The 24,924-nt window shown below is 43.6% G+C and overlaps 1 protein-coding gene across 1 annotated transcript in view; it reads right to left on the bottom strand.

Annotated features, from left to right (window-relative positions):
* The window catches only part of SPMIP2 (sperm microtubule inner protein 2), a 52,857-nt gene extending 29,151 nt beyond the window's left edge, over positions 1-23,706 (bottom strand). The window contains exons 1-3 of the mRNA XM_073656477.1: positions 23,539-23,706; positions 17,134-17,363; positions 2,237-2,295 (exon numbers count right to left, since the gene is read on the bottom strand). Of these exons, the coding sequence (XP_073512578.1) occupies positions 2,237-2,295; positions 17,134-17,363; positions 23,539-23,620 (371 nt within the window). The 5' untranslated portion in view covers positions 23,621-23,706. The remainder of the gene's footprint in view (positions 1-2,236; positions 2,296-17,133; positions 17,364-23,538) is intronic.
* Positions 23,707-24,924: the final 1,218 nt, after the last annotated feature.

Raw genomic sequence — 24,924 nt, 5'->3', positions numbered from 1 at the left:
ACTTTAATGGACATGTATATGTGAATAAGACCTTATGTCTCATCTATGTACGATGTGCCTGACCAGTGAGTCACTACAAAGTATCCCACATCCATCCATTATATGTACACTGCTCAAAAAAATAAAAGGAACACTCAAATAACACATCCTAGATCTAAATGAATGAAATATTCTCATTGAATACTTTGTTCTGTACAAAGTTGAATGTGCTGACAACAAAATCACACAAAAATCACCAATGGAAATCAAATTTATTAACCAATGGAGGCCTGGATTTGGAGTCACCCCCAAAATTAAAGTGGTAAAACACACTACAGGCTGATCCAACTTTGATGTAATGTCCTTAAAACAAGTCAAAATGAGGCTCAGTATTGTGTGTGGCCTCCACATGCCTGTATGACCTCCCTACAACGCCTGGGCATGCTCCTGATGAGGTTGCGGATGGTCTATGGGATCTCCTCCCAGACCTGGACTAAAGTATCCGCCAACTCCTGGACAGTCTGTGGTGCAACGTGACATTGGTGGATGGAGCGAGACATGATGTCCCAGATGTGCTCATTCGGATTCAGGTCGGGGAACGGGCGGGCCAGTCCATAGCTTCAATGCCGTCATCTTGCAGGAACTGCTGACACACTCCAGCAACATGAGGTCTGGCATTGTCCTGCATTAGGAGGAACCCAGGGCCAACTGCACCAGCATATGGTCTTACAAGGGGTCTGAGGATCTCATCTCAGTACCTAATGGCAGTCAGGCTACCTCTGGCGAGCACATGGAGGGCTGTGCGGCCCTAAAAAAAAAAAGCCACCCCACACCATTACTGACCCACTGCCAAACCAGTTATGCTGAAGGATGCTGCAGGCAGCAGATCGCTCTCCACGGCGTCTCCAGACTCTGTCACGTCTGTCACATGTGCTCAGTGTGAACCTGCTTTCATCTGGGAAGAGCACAGGGCGCCAGTGGCGACTTTGCCAATCCTGGTGTTCTGTGGCAAATGCCAAGCGTCCTGCACGTTGTTGGGCTGTGAGCACAATCCCCAACTGTGGACATCGGGCCCTCATACCACCCTCATGGAGTCGGTTCCTAACGATTTGTGCAGACTCATGCACATTTGTGGCCTGCTGGAGGTCATTTTGCAGTACTCTGGCAGTGCTCCTCCTGTTCCTCCTTGCACAAAGGCGGAGATAGCGGTCCTGCTGCTGGGTTGTTGTGGCCCCCTCCACATCTCCTGGTTTACTGGCCTGTCTCCTGGTAGCGCCTCCAGCCTCTGGACACTACGCTGACAGTCACAGCAAACCTTCTTGCCACAGCTCGCATTGATGTGCCATCCTGGATAAGCTGCACTACCTGAGCAACTTCTGTGGGTTGTAGAGTCTGTCTCATGCTACCACTAGTGTGAAAGCACAACCAACATTCAAAAATGACCAAAACATCAGCCAGAAAGCATTGGTACTAAGATGTGGCCTGTGGTCCCCACCTGCAGAACCACTCCTTTTATTGAGTGGGTCTTGATAATTGCCAATAATTTCCATGTATTGTCTATTCCATTTGCACAACAGCATGTGAAATTGATTGTCAATCAGTGTTGCTTCCTAAGTGGACAGTTAGATTTCACAGAAGTTTGATTTACTTGGAGTTATATTCTGTTGTTTAAGTATTCCCTTTATTTTTTTGAACAGTGTATATAAAGAGTCCACTGATGTCAGTGCGCATTGTGTAGCGCTTTTTCCCCTGTGGTGGTCCTGTAGGGTAACTAGACAGTTATTGCTGGGACCACCCTACAGATTGCAGCTGATTACTGTGGACTCACAGGATACCTTTTAAAAAGTTTGTCATTGGAGAACCCTCTTCCCCAAAAGGCATTAAACAAAGAGGAGAACCCCATTAAAAGTTTTCTAGTTAAAAAAAACTTCATAAAAGCTGTGGAGCACGGCTATTTATTACAGTATCAGGATCTGGTTTGTTCTTACATGTTAGAAGTCATTATAAATGAGATCCCTTTAAAGATGATGATCATTTCGGGACTTCAAGAGTCATCCTATTGACTCGTGGTAATAATGTGACATGCTGGTTGTTTTGGAGCCTTGCAAACTTATCTTTGTGATGTAGAATTAATCTTCTAAATGTCAGTGGAAATGAAGTATTCCGTGAACGCACACCGCTGTATGAATCACTGGTGCTTTATAACAAAGGTTAATGATAATATTAGCAGTCAATAGCTCTGGTACAGAGCACTTACCAAGGATTTTGATATCTGTGAGTTATTTTATCTTCACAGTTTCTGCGAAACTCTCCAATCTAATGTAAAAAATAAAATCACAGCAGCGTGAGCATCACAGACGTAAGACCATTGTGTACAGTGCTTCCACCAAATGGGGGTAGTGATCTGTCATACCTAAGATAGTATTAAGAAAAAAAGGGGTTTGGTACCGTGTTAGCCAGTTGAAAAAAGATTGCTCTCAGTGGGAAAAAACAGAAAATCTTGTAGTTATGATATCCTTTAATGGCTAACAAAAATAAAATAAATGATGTTACAAGGCAAGTTTTCGGGACAACTTAGGTCCCTTCCTCAGACATGGTATAACATGATAAATGAAGAAACGTAAATACATGCACACCAAGAAAAAAGAAAAGCAGATACATGGCATAATAAATTGACATTTAAATAAACAAACAAACTGAGCTTGGAGAGTGAGTCCTAAATTGGATTAGATTAGTGGTGTGAAAGTTTTATGGTCCCAATATCCATGTAAGCTCATAGGCCTGGAGCAGATTCCTCAGATTTTGTAGTGAGACATAAATCCTCCTGACAGATTTATTCCTGTGGGCAGGGTGCCAAAGACCCTAATCAGTTTGTATTCCCAGACCCTTCGATGTTTTTGCAATTTAAAGTTGCTTTTTAATATGACAACTTTCATATTGCTGATGTTGTGTCCTGTACCACTTAAATATTTGGCCACCGGTACCTGTTTTTTTTTTAATCTGTAATCGTGTGGCGATGAGACCTCATCCTTGCTCTCAGTTTCTGTCCTGTTTTTCTAACATATAGACCCCCAATAGGATATATAGTGCACAGAATTAAGTATACCACATTGGAAGAGGAACATGTGAATGTCCCGGGAATCCTATATTCCTGCTGTGTGTTGAATTTGTATCCTGTCTTTGGTCACTACATGGGTGCAGGTTTTGCAGCTCTTCACATTGCAAGGAAAAGTTCCTCTTGGTGTTTCCAAGGGCATTGAACTTCGGATCATGATGATTCTTAAATTTGGAGGTTGTCTGTAGCACAGTAAGGGAAGGTCTTTGAATATTGTTTTTAGCCGGTCATCCTTGTGAAGGATGTGGTGAAGTTTTTTAGCAGTTTTTCTCAGTACCTCAAGTACTGAAGTAATTGACTTCTAGGGATCCTTGTGGCTCTAATGATCTGGTCATCAATGGAGGTGGGGTGGTAGCCTTGGTTTAAAAATGTCTTCATCTCTGTCCATTGGACTAGAACAGATACGATTATATCTAAGGGCCTGGCTGTAAACAATGGACTTTTTAATGTGTTTCGGGTGGAAGCTGTCCCATCTGAGGTGTGTGGGACGGTCAATTGGTTTCCGATCAGGGTCGGACTGTGGTGCCGAGGGCCCGCCAGGGGAACTGACTCTAGGGGCCCACACTACAGCCCCCCATAAACTGTGTTATTACTTGTTGTGCTTTTCTATAATGTACTACAATTACATGATTGGCCGCGCTGTGGAGCACCAAGCGGCAGGACTTTGTTCGAACAGTCATTCCGTACTGCCAGAGTCCCTTTAATGGTAACTTGTCAACTTGAAAAAACGCTATTTATCTGCAGATATAGGGGTAATCTGCAGGTAAATAGGGTTTAAAGCCTGGTTAGACTGCTTATTGGAAAAGCGTTGGCTACACGGAGAAAATTACATTTTATTCTCCATGCTGCCACTCGCTTCCTGTTATTGGGTCAGTGCAAGGAGGGAGACATTACAGTCACCACGACCTACAAAGTGAGCATGCTGCAATAACGTCCGGCACCTTGATTGTGACACTTCCATGGAGCCAAACCTCAGGCTGAGCTTCATTGAACGACTAACATGGCTGCAGCACCTGGCAACTAGTGCTGAGCGAGCGTGGTCTGATAAGGTGTAATCCCAGCATGCTCGGGTGTTACCTGAGTATCTTGTAGTGCTCTGCTAATATGCTCGAGTCCCCGGGGTAGCATGTTTTCCGGCGGTAGACAGACGCAACACATGTAGGAATTGCCTGTTTGTTAGGTAATCCCTGCATGTGTTGCTTCTGTCTACCGCCGCAAAACATGCTACTGCAGGGACTCGAGCATATTAGCAGAGCACTACAAGATACTCGGATAACACCCGAGCATGCTGGGATCACACCTTATCCGACCACGCTCGCTCAGCACTAGTTGCCAGGTGCTGCTGCCATGTTAGTCATTCAATGAAGCTCACTCAGCACTACTGGCAACCCATCAGCAACCTGCAACTGCGTCACAGGGGGCTGAAGAGAGCAGGTGACTGCATGCACCGGCCATTGTGCTATCTAAATGCCGCTGTCAGTGATTGACAAGGGCACTTAAATACTCAAAACAGCAGCAATCAAGGAGAGCTCTGATCACTGCTGTTACAGGCAGACTCCGGCTATGTAACACAGCCGACATCTGCCTGGTATGGAGCAGGCTCAGCTCCTGAACCCGCTCCATACAAGCACATCCCTATGGTGACAGTTATGTCAGGGTTAGCAAATTTCACTTGCCTGTTCCTAAATGTGGAAAGACAAATGGAATTCCCTAACACATGTGAAAGATACCTAATAGATTTAGTAAAGGTGCCCCAAGCATATGAATGTTATTACACACCACAATGCACTGTTACATACAAGAATCTTACAAAAATACATATTATTCCAGATACGCAGACGCGCACTAACACACAGACGCGCACAAACACATCAGTACATGAATACATCATCTGAACCACCATGAATTGTAATGTCAGGTCAGCCCCATATATCTTTGTATCACATAAACCTACAACTCCCAGTATGTAATTAACAATAGAGATACTGGGAGTTGTGATCAGTCATCATCAGACTGCGGACCATACAGGAACCACAGTACTGATGAGACGCAAGGCAGTATCACAAAGGAACATTTACATCCAGGTATCTTACCTGAGATGTCTTCTCTGATTAGAGTCGTTCTTTCTTTTCTTCCTCTTGTCCAGACTCCATGATGACTTTTCTCATCCACAGCTCGTCTCTGCAGACTTCCATCTTCTCCGGTCTTCTGCAGCACATCCCGACACGATGCCCTTAAAGATACAGTGTCATTATAATGCTCCTGAATAAAAATATCTACACTGAGCCCCTGAATAAACCTAACTCTTACAATGCTCCCTGCACAAAACATGACATACACTCTACCCCTCTTATGGTACCTTCTCTCCACACTGTCCTCTCCTTACCATACTGGGCCCCCTCTTCACACTGTCCTCTCACACTTTGTCCCCCCTATACTGCCCAGTCTCTATACTGTGCCCCTTCATCACACTCCCCCTCCTCAGCATACTGTTCCCTCCTTTTTGTGCCCTTACACTGTTTCCCCTATACTGCCGCATCTCTATACATTCCCCCACACTACCTAGTCTCTGTGCTGTGTCACCTCACACTTTTCTCCCTCCATACTGTCTCCTCACACTATTCCCCCACTCTCCATACTGTCTCATACATCCCTTCCCCATTCTGTTCCTGCACTCATTCCCACCCCTCCTCTAGTTCACCATACTGTTTCTTCACACATCTCCCCATTCTGTCTCCTAAAATTTCTCTCCCATCTCTCCCCAAATATAATAAATCTTCGGAAGACCACACAGACATGCAGAAGCGCGCTTACACACACGAAAACAAGCGCACACAGACACATACTAGGGGCTCTTTCACACGTCAGTACGTGCGGTGACAGTTTCCACGCGTACCAGAGACATTGGTACACGTAGACCCATTCAAATGAATGTGCACATGTCAGTGTGTCCATTTTCCACAGACCATGTGGTGTCCGTGGGCAAAACACGCTAACATGTCTGTTTTTTACCTGCTGCACCTCCCACAAAACGTCCCGCACACTGATGACAGTTAGCGCTCTTCCCAAGCACCCGGTGCTGAACACTGCTCTCATCATAGATCCCTGCGGGTGCTGCGATCAGCAGCAGCAGGTTCAATGATGAGAGTAGTAGTCTACTCCCGCCGTGTCCAACTGTAAAAATAGGAATAAAATAAAAAAATCCTTATACTCACCTCTCCTAAGTGTCACCCGCTGTAATCCGTGCGAGCGCTCACGCCAAGACGAATGACTCCTGCAGCGAGTGGACCCCGGAGCTGCACTCAACAAGCAGTGTCCTGTCAATCACTGAGCACAGCTCCGGGGTCCATTCGCTGCAGGAGTCATTCTCCTTGGCGTGAGTGCTCGCACAGATTACAGCGCGTGACACTTAGGAGAGGTGAGTATAAGGATTTTTTTATTTTATTCCTATTTTTACAGTTGGACACGGCGGGAGTAGACTACTACTCTCATCATTGACCCTGCTGCTGCTGATCGTAGCACCGGCAGGGATCTATGATGAGGGCAGCACTCAGCACCCGGCTCTTGGGAACAGCGCTAACTGTACACTGATTCCCAAGCGCAAGTATGTGTCCCATGGATGACACACGTGGACACGGATATCTCCAGTCCCGTAAATATCAGGACATGTGAAAGAGCCCTAATATACACACGCAGATACACATACTCACAGGAATGGAGACACATACACATGCAGGCAAGCACACACAGAATTCACACGCAGTCATGCACAGACACACTCAATCACACACAAAAATGCAGACACGCAGGAAAGCACGCACACATGTGCGAAGACACATATACACACGTAGACATGCAGGCACTCAAATACATACAGACCAAAAGTTTGGACACACCTTCTCATTTAAAGATTTTTCTGTATTTTCATGAGTATGAAAATTGTACATTCACACTGAAGGCATCAAAACTATGAATTAACACATGTGGAATTATATACTTAACAAAAAAGTGTGAAGCAACTGAAAATATGTCTTATATTCTAGGTTCTTCAAAGTAGCCACCTTTTGCTTTGATGACTGCTTTGCACACTCTTGGCATTCTCTTGATGAGCTTCAAGAGGTAGTCACTGGAAATGGTTTTCACTTCACAGGTGTGCCCTGTCAGGTTTAATAAGTGGGATTTTGTTACGCTCGCGCCCGGACTGACTGGCGTGAGCGTGATTAGTGATCCCACTGTACCATGAACCGAGGAGTGCCTGGAGGGGCGTAACTAAGTATCAACCCGATCCGACCAAGGTTGCACGGTGGCTTAGTCGACTCCGTGGACCAAGGAGGAACCGAGCAGAGGGACCAGGTGCGACTCCAGGTCAGACCCCGGTCACAGTTGTTGACCCACACCGGGGAATGCAGGAACAGGCAGGTTAGACTGGCATACAGGCAGGTGGGTATTGGCAAGTACAGCTGGTATGCAGACAGGTGGGCACTGCCAAGCACGGCTGGTATGCAGACAGGTGGGCACTGCCAAGCACGGCTGGTATGCAGACAGGTGGGCACTGGCTAGCACGGCTGGTATGCAGACAGGGAGATACTGGCAAGCACGGCTGGAGTGCAGACAGGGAGGTACTAGCAGGTTGGAGCGCAGGCTGGATAGGGTCCAGTACAGACTGGGAGACAGGTACAGAGCCGCAGATGCGGTAGACAAGCAGAGTAAAACGAAACTGCCGGAGCGGAGGACAAGGCAGAGCAGAGACGAACTGCTGGTGCGGTGAGCAAGCAGAGCGGAGCGAAAAACGCAGGTGCGGTGGGCAAGGCAGAGCAGAGAGAAACCGTAGGTGCAGTGGACAAGGCAGAGCCGAGCGGAACCATCGGAGCGGTGGGCAAGGCAGAGCAGAACGAAGCCGCCGGAGCGGTGGGCAAGTCAGAGCAGAGAGAAGCCGCCGGAGCGGTGGGCAAATCAGAGCAGAGAGAAACCGCTGGTGAGGTGGGCAAGTCAGAGCAGAGAGAAGCCGCCGGAGCGGTGGGCAAGTCAGAGCAGAGAGAAGCCGCCGGAGCGGTGGGTAAGGTTGAGCAGAGGGAAGCCGCCGGAGCGGTGGGCAAGTCAGAGCAGAGAGAAACCGCCAGAGCGGTGGGTAAGGCAGAGCAGAGCAGAGGGAAGCCGCCGGAGCGGTGGGCAAGTCAGAGCAGAGAGAAACCGCTGGAGCGGTGGGCAAGACAGAGCGGAGCGAAAAAGCAGGTGCGGTGGACATGGCAGAGAGGACAGGGCTCTGTTCACATGGAACAGACTGGAAAATACAGGAAGATGGCTAGAACACAGGAGGAAGATACGGAGGAAGGGAAAAGGGACAAGCAGAACCAGATACACACAAGGTACTTCCTATGAAGTAGCGAGTGGACCCAAAACTCACAAACAGAAGTACAGAGACAACGAGTTGGAGTTAGGAGCAGGTTCAGATACTGCAGGAAAAGGGAAGGTACGGACATAGAGACAAACAGGTAACAGGCTAGGATACAGTTCAGACAGGAACTGCTACTGCAAAGAGATACAAGAACGAGCCTGGGTATACAGCCCCCAGAGTGGCGGAAACAGACTAGAAGTCAGAGATAACAGGCCTGGGTATGCAGCCCCCAGGGTGGCAGAAACAGACAAGATACAGGACAGGACCTGGCAATTCAGTTGCAAAGACAAACTGAGTGAAGGTGTTGCTCAGGCACCTCCTTCTGGGTGGAGGGGGTTTAAATATCCAGTGACTCACAGCAATAGGCTGGAGACGCATTAGGGGTGCGCCCACAGCAGCTATAAGAATCAGGAAGTAACCGGGCCGCCGCCCTAAGCAGTCAGTCAAGAGACATGCACACAGCATGAACTGGAGTACGGTTTGCAGGCTGGACTGACAGGTAAGATTGCGGTCTTGCATAGTGGGAGGTGGTGCACTATGCAAGCACGCCACCAGGGATGTTACAGATTTCTTGCCTTATAAATGGGGTTGGGACCATCAGTTGTGTTGTGCAAAAGTCTGGTGGATACACAGCTGATAGTCCTACTGAATAGACTGTTAGAATTTGTATTATGGCAAGAAAAAAGCAGCTAAGTAAAGAAAAACGAGGGTCCATCTTTACTTTAAGAAATGAAGGTCAGTCAGTCCGAAAAATTGGGAAAACTTTGAATGTGTCCCCAAGTGCAGATGCAAAAAACCATGAAGCGCTACAAAGAAACTGGCTCACATGCGGACCGCCCCAGGAAAGGAAGACCAAGAGTCACCTCTGCTTCTGAGGATAAGTTTATCCGAGTCACCAGCCTCAGAAATCGCAGGTTAACAGCAGCTCAGATTAGAGACCAGGTCAAAGCCATACAGAGTTCTAGCAGCAGACACATCTCTTCAACAACTGTTAAGAGGAGACTTTGTGCAGCAGGCCTTCATGGTAAAATAGCTGCTAGGAAACCACTGCTAAGGACAGGCAACAAGCTGAAGAGACTTGTTTGGGCTAAAGAACACAAGGAATGGACATTAGACCAGTGGAAATCTGTGCTTTGGTCTGAGGAGTCCAAATTTGAGATCTTTGGTTCCAACCACCATGTCTTTGTGCGACGCAGAAAAGGTGAACGGATGGACTCTACATGCCTGGTTCCCACCGTGAAGCAAGGAGGAGGAGGTGTGATGGTGTTGGGGTGCTTTGCTGGTGACACTGTTGGGGATTTATTCAAAATTGAAGGCATACTGAACCAGCATGGCTACCACAGCATCTTGCAGCGGCATGCTATTCCATTCTGTTTGCGTTTAGTTGGACCATGATTTATTTTTCAACAGGACAATGACCCCAAACACACCTCCAGGCTGTGTAAGGGCTATTTGACCAAGAAGGAGAGTGATGGGGTGCTACGCCAGATGACCTGGCCTCCACAGTCACCAGACCTGAACCCAATCGAGATGGTTTGGGGTGAGCTGGACCGCAGAGTGAAGGCAAAAGGGCCAACAAGTGCTAAGCATCTCTGGGAACTCCTTCAAGATTGTTGGAAGACCATTTCCGGTGACTACCTCTTGAAGCTCATCAAGAGAATGCCAAGAGTGTGCAAAGCAGTCATCAAAGCAAAAGGTGGCTACTTTGAAGAACCTAGAATATAAGACATATTTTAAGTTGTTTCACACTTTTTTGTTAAGTATATAATTCCACATGTGTTAATTCATAGTTTTGATGTCTTCAGTGTGAATGTACAATTTTCATAGTCATGAAAATACAGAAAAATCTTTAAATAAGAAGGTATGTCCAAACTTTTGGTCTGTACTGTACACACAAACACATGCAGGCATATACACACACACACACATGCAGGTATACACACTACACACACACACACACACACACATATGCAGTTATATATACACACACACACGCAGGCATACCGGCATATACACACACAGACGCATACAGGCATATACACACACACACATGCAGGCATATACAGGCATATACACACATACAGGCATATACACACACACGCAGGCATATACACACACACATGCAGGCATATACACACACATATGCAGGCATATACACACACACACACACACATGCAGGCATATACACACACACAGGCATATACACACACACAGGCATATACACACACACACATGCAGGCATATATACACACACATTGTACACACAGGCATTTACACACACACACGCAGGCATTTACACACACATATGCAGGCATATACACACACACACACACACACACACATGCAGGCATATACACACACACACGCATATACACACACACAGGCATATACACACACATATGCAGGCATATACACACACACACATATATATATGCAGGCATATATACACACACACTGTACACACATGCAGGCATATACACACACACACACACGCAGGCATATACACACGCATATACACACACGCAGGCATATATACACACACGCAGGCATATACACACACGCATACACACACACAGGCATATACACACACATGCAGGCAGCATATACATAAAAATTCATACAAACACACACAAATATTACACTACCTGTACAGTACAGACGCGCTCCTAAGGCGGGAGACTGCAGTGCAGGGCGCGCTGTGACGTCACTTTTAGCAGACGTGCGGCCCTGTCTGCTGAGTGTGACGCTGCAGTGCGGCCCCTGCTTTGCTCTTCGGCTCTCCTGCTCCCAGGCCCCTCCCGCTACTGTCCTGGGCACCGCGGAGGTGAGAGTGCGTGCGCGCGCCCTTAAAGGGCCCGCGACCACTTTTTTTTTTTTTTTTTTTAATTCTCCTGTCTTCTCTGCAGGGGGCCCGGGGCCCACCGGGAAATTTCCCGGCACCCCGCCAGGCCAGTCCGAGCCTGTTTCCGATACACTGATGTCTGGATTGACCCATTTTAAATATTTATGGTGGTATCCAGAAATTATATTTCCGTTTTTGAGTGCTCCAATGTTAAGTTTATGGTGGGATGAAATCTATTGAATTTGTCATGGAATTTTAGAAGTTCTTGTTCAGACTCAGTCCAGATTATTAAGATGTCATCAATGTAACGAAAATAGGCACAATTTATTATGCCATGCATCTGCTTTTCTTTTTTTTTTTTCCTTTGTGTGCATATATTTGTGTTTCTTCATATATCATGTTATACCATGCCTGAGGATGGGACCTAAGTTGTCCCGAAAGCTTGCCTTGTAACATAATTTATTTTATTTTTGTTAGCCATTGAAAGGTATCCTAACTACAAGATTATCTTGTTTTTCCCACTAAGATAGTATAGACACATGTTCTATTATGGTTTCCTTAACTTTCCCTATGACCTATCATTAGGGGAAGATTACTATGGCACATGGAGAACTACTCAGAGATCAACTTGGCAGGCACAAACTCTTTACAATCGCCAATGCTGTGGTCAGCCCATTCTACATAGTCCATAGACCCCTAAAGACCAGTCAGATGCCTCTATCAGGCAGGTAGACTTCATTGAACCTTTTTATTACTATATAGTAAGAAAGTAGCCAACTAGTCTTACCTATACAGTTGGCCATCATAATGACGTAAAAGATATATTGCCATGGATGATGCATGCTATTGTATGAGTGGATATGGTTAAAAATTACCCTGACATATTCACAAAATGAGAAGAATTAATATGATTTAGCCGAAGGCCACTTGGGTCATGCCATGTTTTTTTGACAGTTGCATCCTGGTGCAATTAGTTTTGCCTCAACTGTATGACAGCAGTGAATGGATTGATGCAAGTCCTGAAAGCTTAGTGACGCGCCCCCTGGGCCGTGGGGTACCCGGTGCCGGGCCGGTAGATGCTGGGAGTTGTAGTCACAGTGGCGGTGACCCAGAGCGGTCAACCCAAGGGGAATTTATATGTATAGGTGTTAATGTCCGACTACGCCACCTGTGAAATGTGGCCAATGGAGACCGCCGCTGCGTAACAGTCCTCTGAAGCTGGTGGTTTTGCAGCAAGGATGTTATGACTCCCCACAGGAAGAGTTAGCTTCAGGGCAGTGTGTGGATGATGGTGGTTGTGCAGGGTGTCAGTAATAACCACAGAGTCTGTGTAGTGCAGTCCCAGGGTCTTTACTGATGACAATTAGACAAGCCTGGACTGAAGTACTGGCTAGAAGTAAGAGTCCGGTCAGCCTGGAAGCAAACATAGAGTCCTCCTTGCCAGATGGTGTTGTAGGCCTGACCTTCTCACTATACTCTTTGGCTTTACTGCTTGTAGCTGTGTTGTAGCCCACGTCCCCGAGTGTGATGTTCTGTGCTCACCCGTATGGCTGGCAGCCCGGGCCTTGTGCATGCATCGCTCCTCTGTGGCGGTGCTGGTCCCTCTGTGCTGCTGAGCCTCCTGGTGTCTGATGGGGCCAGGAGACCTGCAATCTCCTGCCCTATGGTATCTGCTGCTGGACCTTTCGTGCCCCGCAGCCTCGGACTCTGGTGTCCGGTTCTCTGTGCTTCTTTAGCTAGAACAAGCTACCTCAGCTCCAGTCCCTAGCTCTTGTCTCCTCCACGTCCTAAACTCAACTCCTCACACTAAGACTCACTAACCCCGCCTCCAGATCCCAGTTGCCAAGGGGAGGGGACTCCCCTTGCTGGTCTGGAGCCAGGAAAGTGTTGCATGTGTAGTGTACCTGACTAAAAGGACCCCTGCTTGCTTCCAGGCATGGCAGTGCCTCTTTTGAAGGAGGCAATACCACTGTAGCAACCGGACCCTCTGGGGTGCCACATTAGTCCGGGCTTTTATTCTATAGATATGTTTTTAATGTATGTACATGTTTAAAGGAAACCTTGGCATGTTTATACATATAGAAGTAATAGTAATATAGAATAATATGGCTTTATAGGCGTTTGTCATGAGCCACTGGGGAAAGTGGAAGTGCATTGGGGGTGTGTCTATGCACTTGGACTTTTTTTTTCAAATGCACTACCACGCCCCCACTGCACCTCCAGTTTGATATGCATATGGCTTCTACACAAGATTTCCCATGACTGCCACATTGGATCTATACAAAAAAAAAGGTATTATTTATATTGGGACATACATGTCTACACAGCCAAACCACTACTTCTATAGGTAAAACTTCTTTGACAGGTTCTCTTTAAAGCACTGCTCCAGCGGGGTTTTTTTTAGTGCTGGAGTGGTGCTACTAATCTAAGGACCCTGACACTAGTATTATACTTACCATCTTGACCTTTGATCGGCGAAGCTCCGGTCCCACAGTGCCATCTTCTGACCGCAACTTCTGGCTTACCGGAAGTTAGAACTAATGATCACAAGCTTTCAAAGTAAGTTTGAGAGCCAGAACGAATGGGTCTAAAATTCATTCTGCCACATCAGACCAGATGGTGGGTAGGAGCCTCATCCCAAACTGCAATGGAGATTTTAGTTAAGCCTCTGCATACAGGGGATCTAGTAGCTCTCCTGACTTGTATTAGTAAATATTTTCACCTTCATAAAATAATTCTAGACCGTCTTTTCCTAAAGCTTCTTCTGGAAATGTATGAATAAAATTAAAACCATGTGTTACCACTCCCATTGACAGTAGCAGAGTTTTTCGGAGTAACAAAATTAGCTGAAATTTAGGAAAACTGCAAAAATAATAATATTGTAACGGACACACCCCAAACATAAGAAGCTAGAAATAGCCTAGCTAAATATCTCTCTATGGAAAAGTTCAAATGACCAGCAGTAGGTTTCGTCTTATCCTAGTAGCCATGTGCTTGTATACACAGCTACAGCAGATGCAGGAGTGGCCTTGTAATACTTCACGACAGTAGTCATAGATAATGTAGTCACCAGTGACTGTACAGAAATACACTGTATATTCTTCTGCCCACCAGAGATCATGGAGATGAATTGATTGCAATTTTTCTGTATATAATTAAGAACATAATTATAACCTTCCAGACTAGTCAGTGTTTGATTTAATTCAAAGGTGACCTATTGAGAAAAGCATTATAGGAAATGTCATGAAGGCTAGTCATTAAGAGTGCGCTCCTGCTGTTCTATTCTGAGCTTAGGAAATGGAGGGGATAAGAGCGGGCAAGCCACGAGCTATCCACATGTAATTAATAATGCCGCACAGCTTATCAATGGATTGAACAAGATACATTCATTGTGTCATTTATACTAAGGGTAATAAATCTAACTAGTCATTATAACGTCAAAGTCCGACTGTTATGTTATCATATTCCTAGGTGTATTGAACAGCTCTAAGGGCAATAGATACTTGAAGTCTAAGGCCATTGACAAGATGTGACCTAGAAACGTTGAAGGACAAAGAACTTAGTTCTCAATTAAAACAAGTAAACCATGCTTGACAAATTGGTGTCCGCTCTGGTTTGATCATGCTCCATGGCAGAAGAGGGTTTCTGAATACATAACTATGTAATCCCATTTACTCAACTGGTCAAGCAGAAATAATGTTACAAGGCCATAAGTGTCTTTAGAAGGTACCGTATAGTTTTATTAAGTGTAAAGACATGTTAATCTTCATAAGGGTTATGACAACTTGTGATACCCTATGGAGGCCACGGCGATCTATATAACCAGCACAATATTTGTCTATTTGTCTAACTAGATTGAGTAATAACATTTCTCATTATTTGTAAAAAATAAAATTATCAGTTTGTCTAATTCTAATTGCTGCCAGCAGATGGCTCAAACTTAAAAGGTTGTCCTCTACACAGGATAACGTCTTCTCAACCATAATAAAAGCCGAAAAACATACACTTACCTCCCGAACCAATGACGAGCCTCAGATGTCAGTGCTGCCTGTCCTGGCTATTAAAGGGGTTGTCCCAAGTAAAAAAGTACATTTTAATCAATAGATCTTGGAATAATACGAAGTTCCACAAATGGTCCCTGCACGGTCAGACATAGTCATCACATACTAGATAGCAGGGGCACATCTATAAGATTATCTCAGCACAGGAGCATTTTTTAACACATCCAATTGTGGAACTTATTTTTATTCCAAGATCTATTCATTTAAAATCTACTTTCTTTGTTGGACAGCTCCATTAAGTGACATTGCGTCATTGTCCCCACCTTGGAACATCTAGGTAATAAAGAGGAAGTGAGCGGCCAGCCGCAGCTCTCGCTCCCTCTTGATTGTGTATACATCTGTAGGCGGGGATAGTGACTCCAGCGCTGATTGGGTGCCGGGCTCACGTATTATAACAACTGCACATGAGCCCTGGGAATGGCGCCGGCACGGGAGGTATAAGTGTTTTTATTTTAACAGGGCCAAACATTCAGATCGAGAAGGGGTTGTCCTAGTAGTGGACAACCCGTTTAATACAGTTTGCATTTTGCCCCTTATGTTACTGCCAACAATGATTTTTGGGCCACATAATATGATCAGCTGACAAAGGCTCATCACTCAGACTACAGAATATTCAGATTAAATAAAGTCTGATTTAAACTGGACGATATTCACATAGGTGGTCACCACCAAGTACATGACTATTAGAAAATAGGAAGGGTACCAAAGGAGGAAAAGAATGTGAATAAAATTGAACTTTTAATAATTGGACTAAAACTGTTAGTAAAACAATATGTCATACATCCGAAAAGGATGTATATTGGGCCACTGCTGTAATAAGATACAGACAGCTGTGACCCACAAGGTCCTGAATTAAATGTAACAGCACCACTGATTGATAGCTTTCTATGTACTCTGTTATACAGAGCTCAACATTTCAGAAAACTGCTAAATCTGCAGATAAAACAGTGATTGTATCAAAATTATATCAAGCAACCCAGTAAGTAACACATTGCTGCAGTCAGGGTCTTTACCCCTACATTATGCTGCTCTTAGATGCAGTAGCAAAAACCTGTTGACAGATTCCCTTTGAAGGCCAGTGACCAACCCCCAGGAAAACCAATATGGCTGCAACATATAATGAAAGTATCTTGTCCCAGATGAAGCAGACAATTCTAGTCTGGAAGGAAACAGACAGGTCCAGGGAGGATAACAAGTGGGATTTCTAGAGTAAGGGCTCATACCCATATGTGAGAAAAAAAAATGGTCCGATTTCTGAACCGAAAAATTGGACGAGTGTCATGCAAGTGTAATGCGATTTTCCACACCTAGCATCTGTATGGTATCCGTATGCAATGCGTTTTTTTTTTCTCTGCAACTATTATTCTACAATCATTTACAGGACCATTTACAGTGTTTTATACTACAGAATGGTAATGTATCCGTAAAAATCGGATGGTCCGTATGTCGTCCGTTTTTTTTCCTTGCACCCATTGACTTGCATTGGCGAGTTTCATTTGATATACGTGGCAATACACAGCATGCTGTGTTTTTTCTCTCATCCAGATTCCAGCTGAGAAAAAAAATCACAGATGAGCAGGGACAAACATTGGTCAGAGTGCAATCTAATTTTTTTATCGAATTGCACTCGTCCGTTTTTAACGGAGATGAGTATGAGCCCTAAGCCTGTTACTATCCTTGCTGAATTTTGATATGTTTATGGACGTGTATGGTGACATGTATGTGGTCCCACCATACATACCTTGATCTGGTGATTACTACATAACTGACTTCTGTTCAGGAAGCTGAAATCAGACACTCCCCAGCCTATTCCGCCCACATAATAGTCTTTGGGCAGTGGGGCAGGAGTGCTTGGAGCGGCACGACACAGATAGTCGACATCACCGGTGCTCTCAGCAGATGGCATCCTTTCTCCAATGTATCTGGTGAAATCAGGACGTTTTGTCCTGTAATCTCTCATATAGTCCGGGCCTACAAAGGACAGAAAGATGCAAATGGCTTTTAGTGAACCATATGTATGAAGGATGAATCAGATCATCAGCTGCAAATGGTCACATGGTTGGTTAAAGATATAAGTGTATTTTAACCTAATAACCTGTGAAGGTATAACAACCCCCATAAGGAAGACGAGAGAGAAAAAAAGCCCTTCATGCCTCCAATACTGGAGAATAAATCCCTGGACAGTCCTTGTACCATCTAGTCATCTAGTGCATGGAATATTACAACACACAAGAAAGGCATCCAGGCCTCTTTAAACCCTTCAACCATGACAATTCCTTATGGCAGAGACTAACATAGTTTCATTGCTCTTACAGTGAAAAACCTCATTTCTGTTGATGTCAAAGTGACTTGATATTGCATTGTTATAGATAGTTTTGGATATATAAACATCATTTGAAGATATCTATAGTACGTCAAACCGGAATCATGGGATAGGATAACATTAGCCGTATCATGGGCCCTGGTATGGACCATCATGGGTTGTAGTTTTGGTTGGTTGTAATGAACAACTAAGTATTAATAAACATGGCCACCTTTCCACAAGTCAGTTGATGATATTCTGATCTGCTAGATATTCCCCAGTCACTTGTCAGTGCTGTTATCAGGAGGTAGAATAATCTAGAAATAGCAACAGGTCAGACACAAAGGTGAACCACAAACTGGCAGAGCGGATCTGCTGATTGCCAAAACGCTTGCCACATAAAATTGCCTGTCCCTTGATGGATCACTCACTACAAGGTAACATGCTGCCCCTCAAAGTGACATTGGCACAATAACTGTGCATCAGTAGAATGATCAAAAAAGTTAGGCAGATGCCCACAAGCTTCAGATCCCCATGTGTAATGTCAAGTATCCCCTGGAATTGTATAAAGGGCACCGGTACTATTGGTACTAGTGGAAATGTGTTCTCTGGAAAGAAGAATCTAAATGTATGAGAGAACATTACTTAAAGAAGGTTTGGAGCTTTAGATAGATTTCTGCAGTCACTATTTGTGGCTAAAGATTGGTGAAAACTATCAGGATTCCTCTCAATTGCTAGGTAGAGTGGCCAGTTGCATGCCAATAGATTCTCCTCCACTTCTCTCAAAGGTCTATTGAGAGAAGCAGATCAGAAGCTAGTTAGCATGTGTCCATAAGTGTCTACTTGAAAATTTGGTGGAAGAGGGATAATAGATTAGAGATGTTTTGCAGAGCTTGTGCTTATAGTTTTCTTAGCTTTTAACTTTGTGGCAACAGTTTTTAAAAGACCCTTTCTTGTTCCAGCATGAATGGGCCCCATACACAAAGTATAGTCCATAGGAACATGGTATCATAAGTTTGGTGGCTACACAAAGTCCCGATTTCAAGATCATAAAACTTTTAGGATGAAATAAACTGCTGATAGTGTGCCAGGCCTTGTAATCCAACATCGGTGCCTGAGCTCACATAGCTGTTTAGGCTGAATGGGTAAACATTCCAACAGACACACTCCAAAATCTTGTGGCAAGCCATTCCAGAAGTCTAAAGGGAAATTCTATGGTAACAGCCAAGATTTTGGAATTCTATGTGCATGAAGAAAAGTGGTTATCCACAACTTGGACATCATCTTCTTAAATGTTGTATTTCCCTTTTTAACCCTAGAACGCATGACCATAAAAATGGGTATTTTCAAAAAAGAGTTGTTATACCGAAAATGCCTGTAACATAAAAATAAATGAACAACTGGAAATGACAAACAACTATATAGCTGAGGAATACCTAGAGTTTCAAAATTCTAACTAAAGAAATCTTGCAGAAAATAGAAAACAATTAACAGGGCGGGCCTGCGAGGCCCCAGGTATGCGTTCTAGGATATATATATATATATATATATATATATATATATATATATATATATATATATATATATATATATATATATATACACTGCATACTCACCCCCAGTACCTGTGTCATTCCAGTGATATTGGCGCCAGGTCTCCCGGTGCTAGTATGACATTATTATGTCACGTGAGCACTGCAGCCAATCAGTGGCCGCTAATGGTTTGCAATGCTCACCCATCCCCCCAGATGTCCGAGTTTTGTCCAAGGAATGTGTGAGCGTGGCAGCTCATTAGCGATCGTTGATTAGCTGCAGTGCTCATAAGAATGACCTAGCCATGCCACACAAGTTTCAGAAGATCCAGCACCAATTGCCCTGGAACGGCACCAGTGGAGGAGGTAAGCATCTGTTTGTTTTTTTTTATTTTAAATGGGAAAAAATATAATTTAAGAAAGTGCTAACCAAGAGGAGGACAAACCACTTTAAGCAGGTTTGATGACCATGTGTCCTGTTGGCTCAATAACTGCATTCTGTCTTGTGTGGACAATGTTTTCTGTAACACAGAATTGCTATTTAGATTGTGCTACAGATCATTCTTAATAATCCTTTGCATTGATTATTTATTTTTTGATTGGCATGAAAAGTTGGTAAATATTAGATGCTTTGAAAATTATCTGATAGGGACTAATGTTGCTTAGTTACATTTACATCAATGGTTTTGTGAGGTTTCATTGTGCTCCATAAATCAATAGAGACCGTATGTAGTAGCCGGACTAGCTGTTTGTTTCATGTCTATACCTGTGTACAATGGAAAATTCGAAAAAAAATATTCTGAATATTTATCCAAACTAGTGAGACATTAAGACATTGAAAATACTAGATAAACTGTAAGTTAAAGGGGTTCTCTAAACTTTATCATTAATTCAGCCATCAAAGGTATATTGGGAGATCCCTGACCTCTGGGACTCTGCTAATCAGCACAATGAAGGCCAGTGATCCTAGATTTTTTGCATGGGCACAGTGGATCGTCCATGCGGGCAACTATACTGCAACTGTACTACAGCTCAGTCCTATACAAAAAACAAAGTAGCATTGCAATCAAAATTATTTGGTCTCCCATTGTAAATTAGAGTTATTAGTAAAACTTACAAATGTTCTTTTGTTTGCGATAAACAAATCAAGCAAAAAAGAATATAAATAGCTCAACAAAACTAACAAAGGAAGTGGTTTCTCCAAATTAAACACACAATGATACTTTTAATGACTATTGCAGTTTCAGAAGTATTTAAAATCTTCTTAAGAAGCTTCTTTAGTGGAGCACGTTTTGTTGTTACCTGCTGCTAAAAAGAGGCATAGTCAGACACATTTTCTTGCAGCAATTCTGAACAATACCTTTCTCAAATATTATTTGGTTTTCTTGCTTCAACTACCTTCTTCAAATCCCACCAAAGATTTTTCATTAAGTCAGGAGGAGACAGTGGAGAGTTTCTTGTCAGAACATGAGATAGGGCCTATCTTGCAGCTAGAGCAGACCTCTGGTTTGATTAGTCAACAGAACTGCATGGAAGAGGGTGTCCCTGTGGTGAGAGGGAGATGACAGTGCAGATAGGAAGACCCTGCAGAGAAAAGAGAAAGCTGTAAGAAAAGTGAATAGCAATCTGGAGTTGGGACAGAAACAGTGAGAAATTAAAGGAAAAAATATCAGGGACTGGGGCAGGAAGCCTGGCAGGACGGTATAGAGTCGTCTGCCAGTAAGGTTACAGAATAGAAAGGGAAGGGGAAGTGAGACGAAAAGAAAATGCCCCATGTGATAGTCTAGAGGCGTCAGTAAAAAAGGAAGCCGAGTAGCCGCTATATTGGCACAAAAAATTCCCCTACAGAGAAAAGGATGCCGAACCGCGGGTTGGAGTTTAGGACTCTTGCTTATTGGATTGTAGTGACATTATTGAGAATGAGGGAAGGTTCCAAAGTAGTATGCTGGGCTGTGCAACGAGCAGAGAAAGTAACCGAGGAAGATAGTGTTTCCAGGAAAGGCAGAAATGTATGTGATGATGTCGCTTGTTGTTAAAGAAATGTCCTTGAAGATAAATGCCTACTATCTGCTGTATATAGTTTTTACCAAGTTATTCTTCAGTAAAAATAAGTTTATTTTTGAACTGTGGTCTCCCTCACTAATCTCCATAACATCCAGTCCAGGCCAGCAGAGAACAATGGCACCATGCGGTCTGCAGAGGAGTATCGCCATCACAGTACAATTTCACATACCCTGCCAGGACCTCCACTTTCATGTAGCATGACAGGGTGTTTAGCACAAGTATCTCGCCCACTGTTACCGCCCTGCGCCACGTTACAGTTGCAGCCACCGTTCTTTACTCACTGAGCGGTGACTGAAGCCATGCGGCCGCGTCCCTGTGACAGAATAAAGTTCATTTCCTCCCGGTAGCGGGGCTCTCAGTGTGGCACCTGCACGGTGTCAGAGCACTATTAACCTGCAGATTAAACCCATAACTGCAGGTTAATAGCATTTTTTATATAACAGGTTCCATCTACACAGCTGAAAATGTGTACATTTTGCTAATAAACCTAATTTGCATTGGGGGTTGAATAATTTTGGATTGCATCTGTACAGTCATGACCAAAAGTTTTGAGACTGACACACATTTTGTTTTTTCCAAAGCATGCTGCTTCAGTTTTTATTATGGCAATTTGCATAAACTCTGCGTTATTATAAAGAATAATCAGATGACTCGCAAAGTTATTCCTTGGCATGAAAATTAACTTAATCACAAAAACCATTTCAACTGAATTTCAGTTTTGTCACAAAATAACCTGTTTACATAATTTCAGTGATCTTCCCGTTAGCTCAGGAGAAATTTTTTAACGAGGATAAGGCATCTGATATTACTCTGTCATGCTGAATGAATTATAAGAGCAGACTCGCCCCTTTAAAAGGGGGTTGGTGCTTTAAATCATTGTCTTCTTCTTTTAACCATGGTTACCACTAAGGAAATAGGTGCAGTCATCAATACCTTACATCAAAGGGCTTTACAGGCAAGGACATTGCTGCTTGTAAGATAGCCCTTAATTTAACCATTTATCAGATCATCAAGAACTTCAAATAGAGAGATTCAATTGCTGCAAATAAGGCTTCAGGGCATCCAAAACCATCTGGCAACTGCCAGGACAGTCTCTTAAAGAGGGTTCAGCTATGGGATCAGTTTAACATAAGTGCACAGCTTGCTCAGGAATGGCAGCAGTCAAGTATCAGTGCATCTGCACCCACAGTGAGATAAAGACTTTTGGAGGTTGACCTGGTATAAAGATGGGCAGCAAAGAAGCCACTTCTCTCCAAGAAAAATATCAAGGACAGACTGCAGAAGACTGGGGTAATTTTATTTTCTCAGATAATGCCCCCATGAGACTGTTTAGGACATCTGGAAAAATAATTTTCAGGAGAAGAAATGGTGAGTGCTACCATGGATACTATTTCATGTCAACAGTAAAGCATCCTGATACCATTCGTATGTGGGGGCTTTTTATCCACAATTTTGGCTCACTCACAATTTTGACAAAGAACACTGCAATGAATACAGAATGGTAAACCTCCTACAAGAGCAATTTCTTCCTACGATCATGGAGCAATTTGATCATGAACAATACTTTTTCCAGCATGATGGAGCGCATGTCACAGAGTAAAAGTGATAACTAAATGGCTTGGTTATCAAGACACTGAAATTTTGAGCCCTTGGCCAGAAAACTCCCCAGCTCTCAATTCCATTAAGAACCTTTAGTCAATACTCAAAAAGCAGGGTGGACAGACAAAAACACAAAAATTGTGAGAAACTCCGAGCACTGATTAGACAAGATTGGGTTGTCATCAGTCAGGATTTGGCCCAGAGGCTGATATCCAAATGCCAAGGCGAAATGCAGAAGTCTTAAAAAAAATAAGGGTCAACACTGTAAATATTGAGTCTTGGTTTAAACTTGATGTATTTGTCAATAAAAGTGTAAAACTGTATGTGGAATGCTTCTAATTGTAGCTGACTAACAATAGAAACACTTGACTTAAAAATGTAAAAATGCTGAAGCAGCCGCAAAACTTTTGGCCATGACTGACTACTTGATGATGAAATTAGAAAATTGTAATAAATTATAATTGACCCATATGCTGAGGGAAAAAACCCCAAAGATAGATGGATATTAAATAGATACACAGAGAGATACAGAAACAGAACTATGGCTAGAATGAAGCAAACACTAGAACTATTTTCAGTTACATTTTTGCTGAATGAGATGTTGCCATGTTTCATGCCCTTGTGATGTATTGATGTGCCGGTGTGTTACCTGTATATAGCATCCTCTTTCCTGTGGCATGAGGGCAGCAGGACAAGGAGGTTGAGGGGCGACCACTATGTATTGGATGCATGCTGTGCTGCCAGGCAGGCAAATGACATGAGAAGTTCTGTAACTTATGAATGGGTGAAGCCCGATCTGCCCGCAGTCACTGAGCAGTGTAATAATATCTTTGTCCATTGACTAAACAATGTTTCCCCAGCAACAAAGTCACCAGGACAACAACTAGAGATGACAATAGTAGTGGATACTATTCAGAGTGGTCCTTTGGAAAGGTGTCCTCAGGCACAGTATAGACTACAACAAACAAAATATATAATTTCCCATGAACCATTATCATTCTCTCAACTCTCATCACGGCCTGTAATTGAATGTTCCACATATGTGTGATTTGGGGTAAAATTTAGAAATGTCTGTCCTAGCTAATCAGCGAGAAGAAATGACAGCAGGGACTTCAATGCGTTCGTAAAATGACTACAATGAAATTATGCTGGATATATTCAGAAAGCCCAATTCATCAAAGCTTTCACAACAGATTTTTGGAGCGAAACCTTAGTCGCAAAATTTAGGTGCAACTCAGACTTGGGCCAAAATTTGGCGACTTTTGGCATTTTCACACCACTTTCTCCCAGCTTTGACAAAGTGGGCATAGCTGGGTCAGGATGGGAGTGCGTCTGGGGCGGGATGCCATAGTTCGTCTAATTCATGACAAGCTACGGCATTCACGGCGCCAGAAATCTTACTCCAGTATCTGACTAGAATGAGATTTCTAGCAAAGCGCACATAGGCATATACCACTTATCAGATGCTATAAATTCATGAAGAGGCATACACCTCTAAATGAACCTGGAGCATCTGACTCCAGCCCGCCCCTCATCAAGACTGGCATGAACATCGTCGGTTGGTCTTAATGAATTGGGGCCATATGATCAGGAAGGGTTGTGCCTCAAATTATATGGGGAATAAAATTACCAGGGCATTACATGATCATTAAAAAAAATTTTCACCATATTATCACACTTGGAATTTGATCCCCCCCCCCTTTTTCAGTACAGTACATGGTAAAGTGAATGGTGTCATTGAAAGCTACAACATGTCTCACAAAAAAAACTCATATGGCGACATTGATGGCAAACAAAAAAAGTTATGACTCTTCAAAAAGGGGAGGGACAAAAATTCAAGCGCAAAAACTAAAATTTCCCCATCGTGAAGGGGTTAACTATATTTAGAAATGTAGTCTTGAAGACTGTTCCTGACCTTTATTTTTTATATACTATTCCTGGAAAACAACCATTAAATGCATATAAAGCTCTTAATGATTTTGTAATATGTCCCTCTATGAGGAAAGGAAAATCTTTGACATTTTTTCAGCCCCGT

This window comes from Phyllobates terribilis, unplaced genomic scaffold, assembly GCF_046119375.1.
Source record: "Phyllobates terribilis strain yellow unplaced genomic scaffold, ASM4611937v1 Scaffold_1__5_contigs__length_1240528914, whole genome shotgun sequence".
NCBI lineage: Eukaryota > Metazoa > Chordata > Amphibia > Anura > Dendrobatidae > Phyllobates > Phyllobates terribilis.
This window is presented reverse-complemented; position numbering and strand designations above follow the sequence as displayed.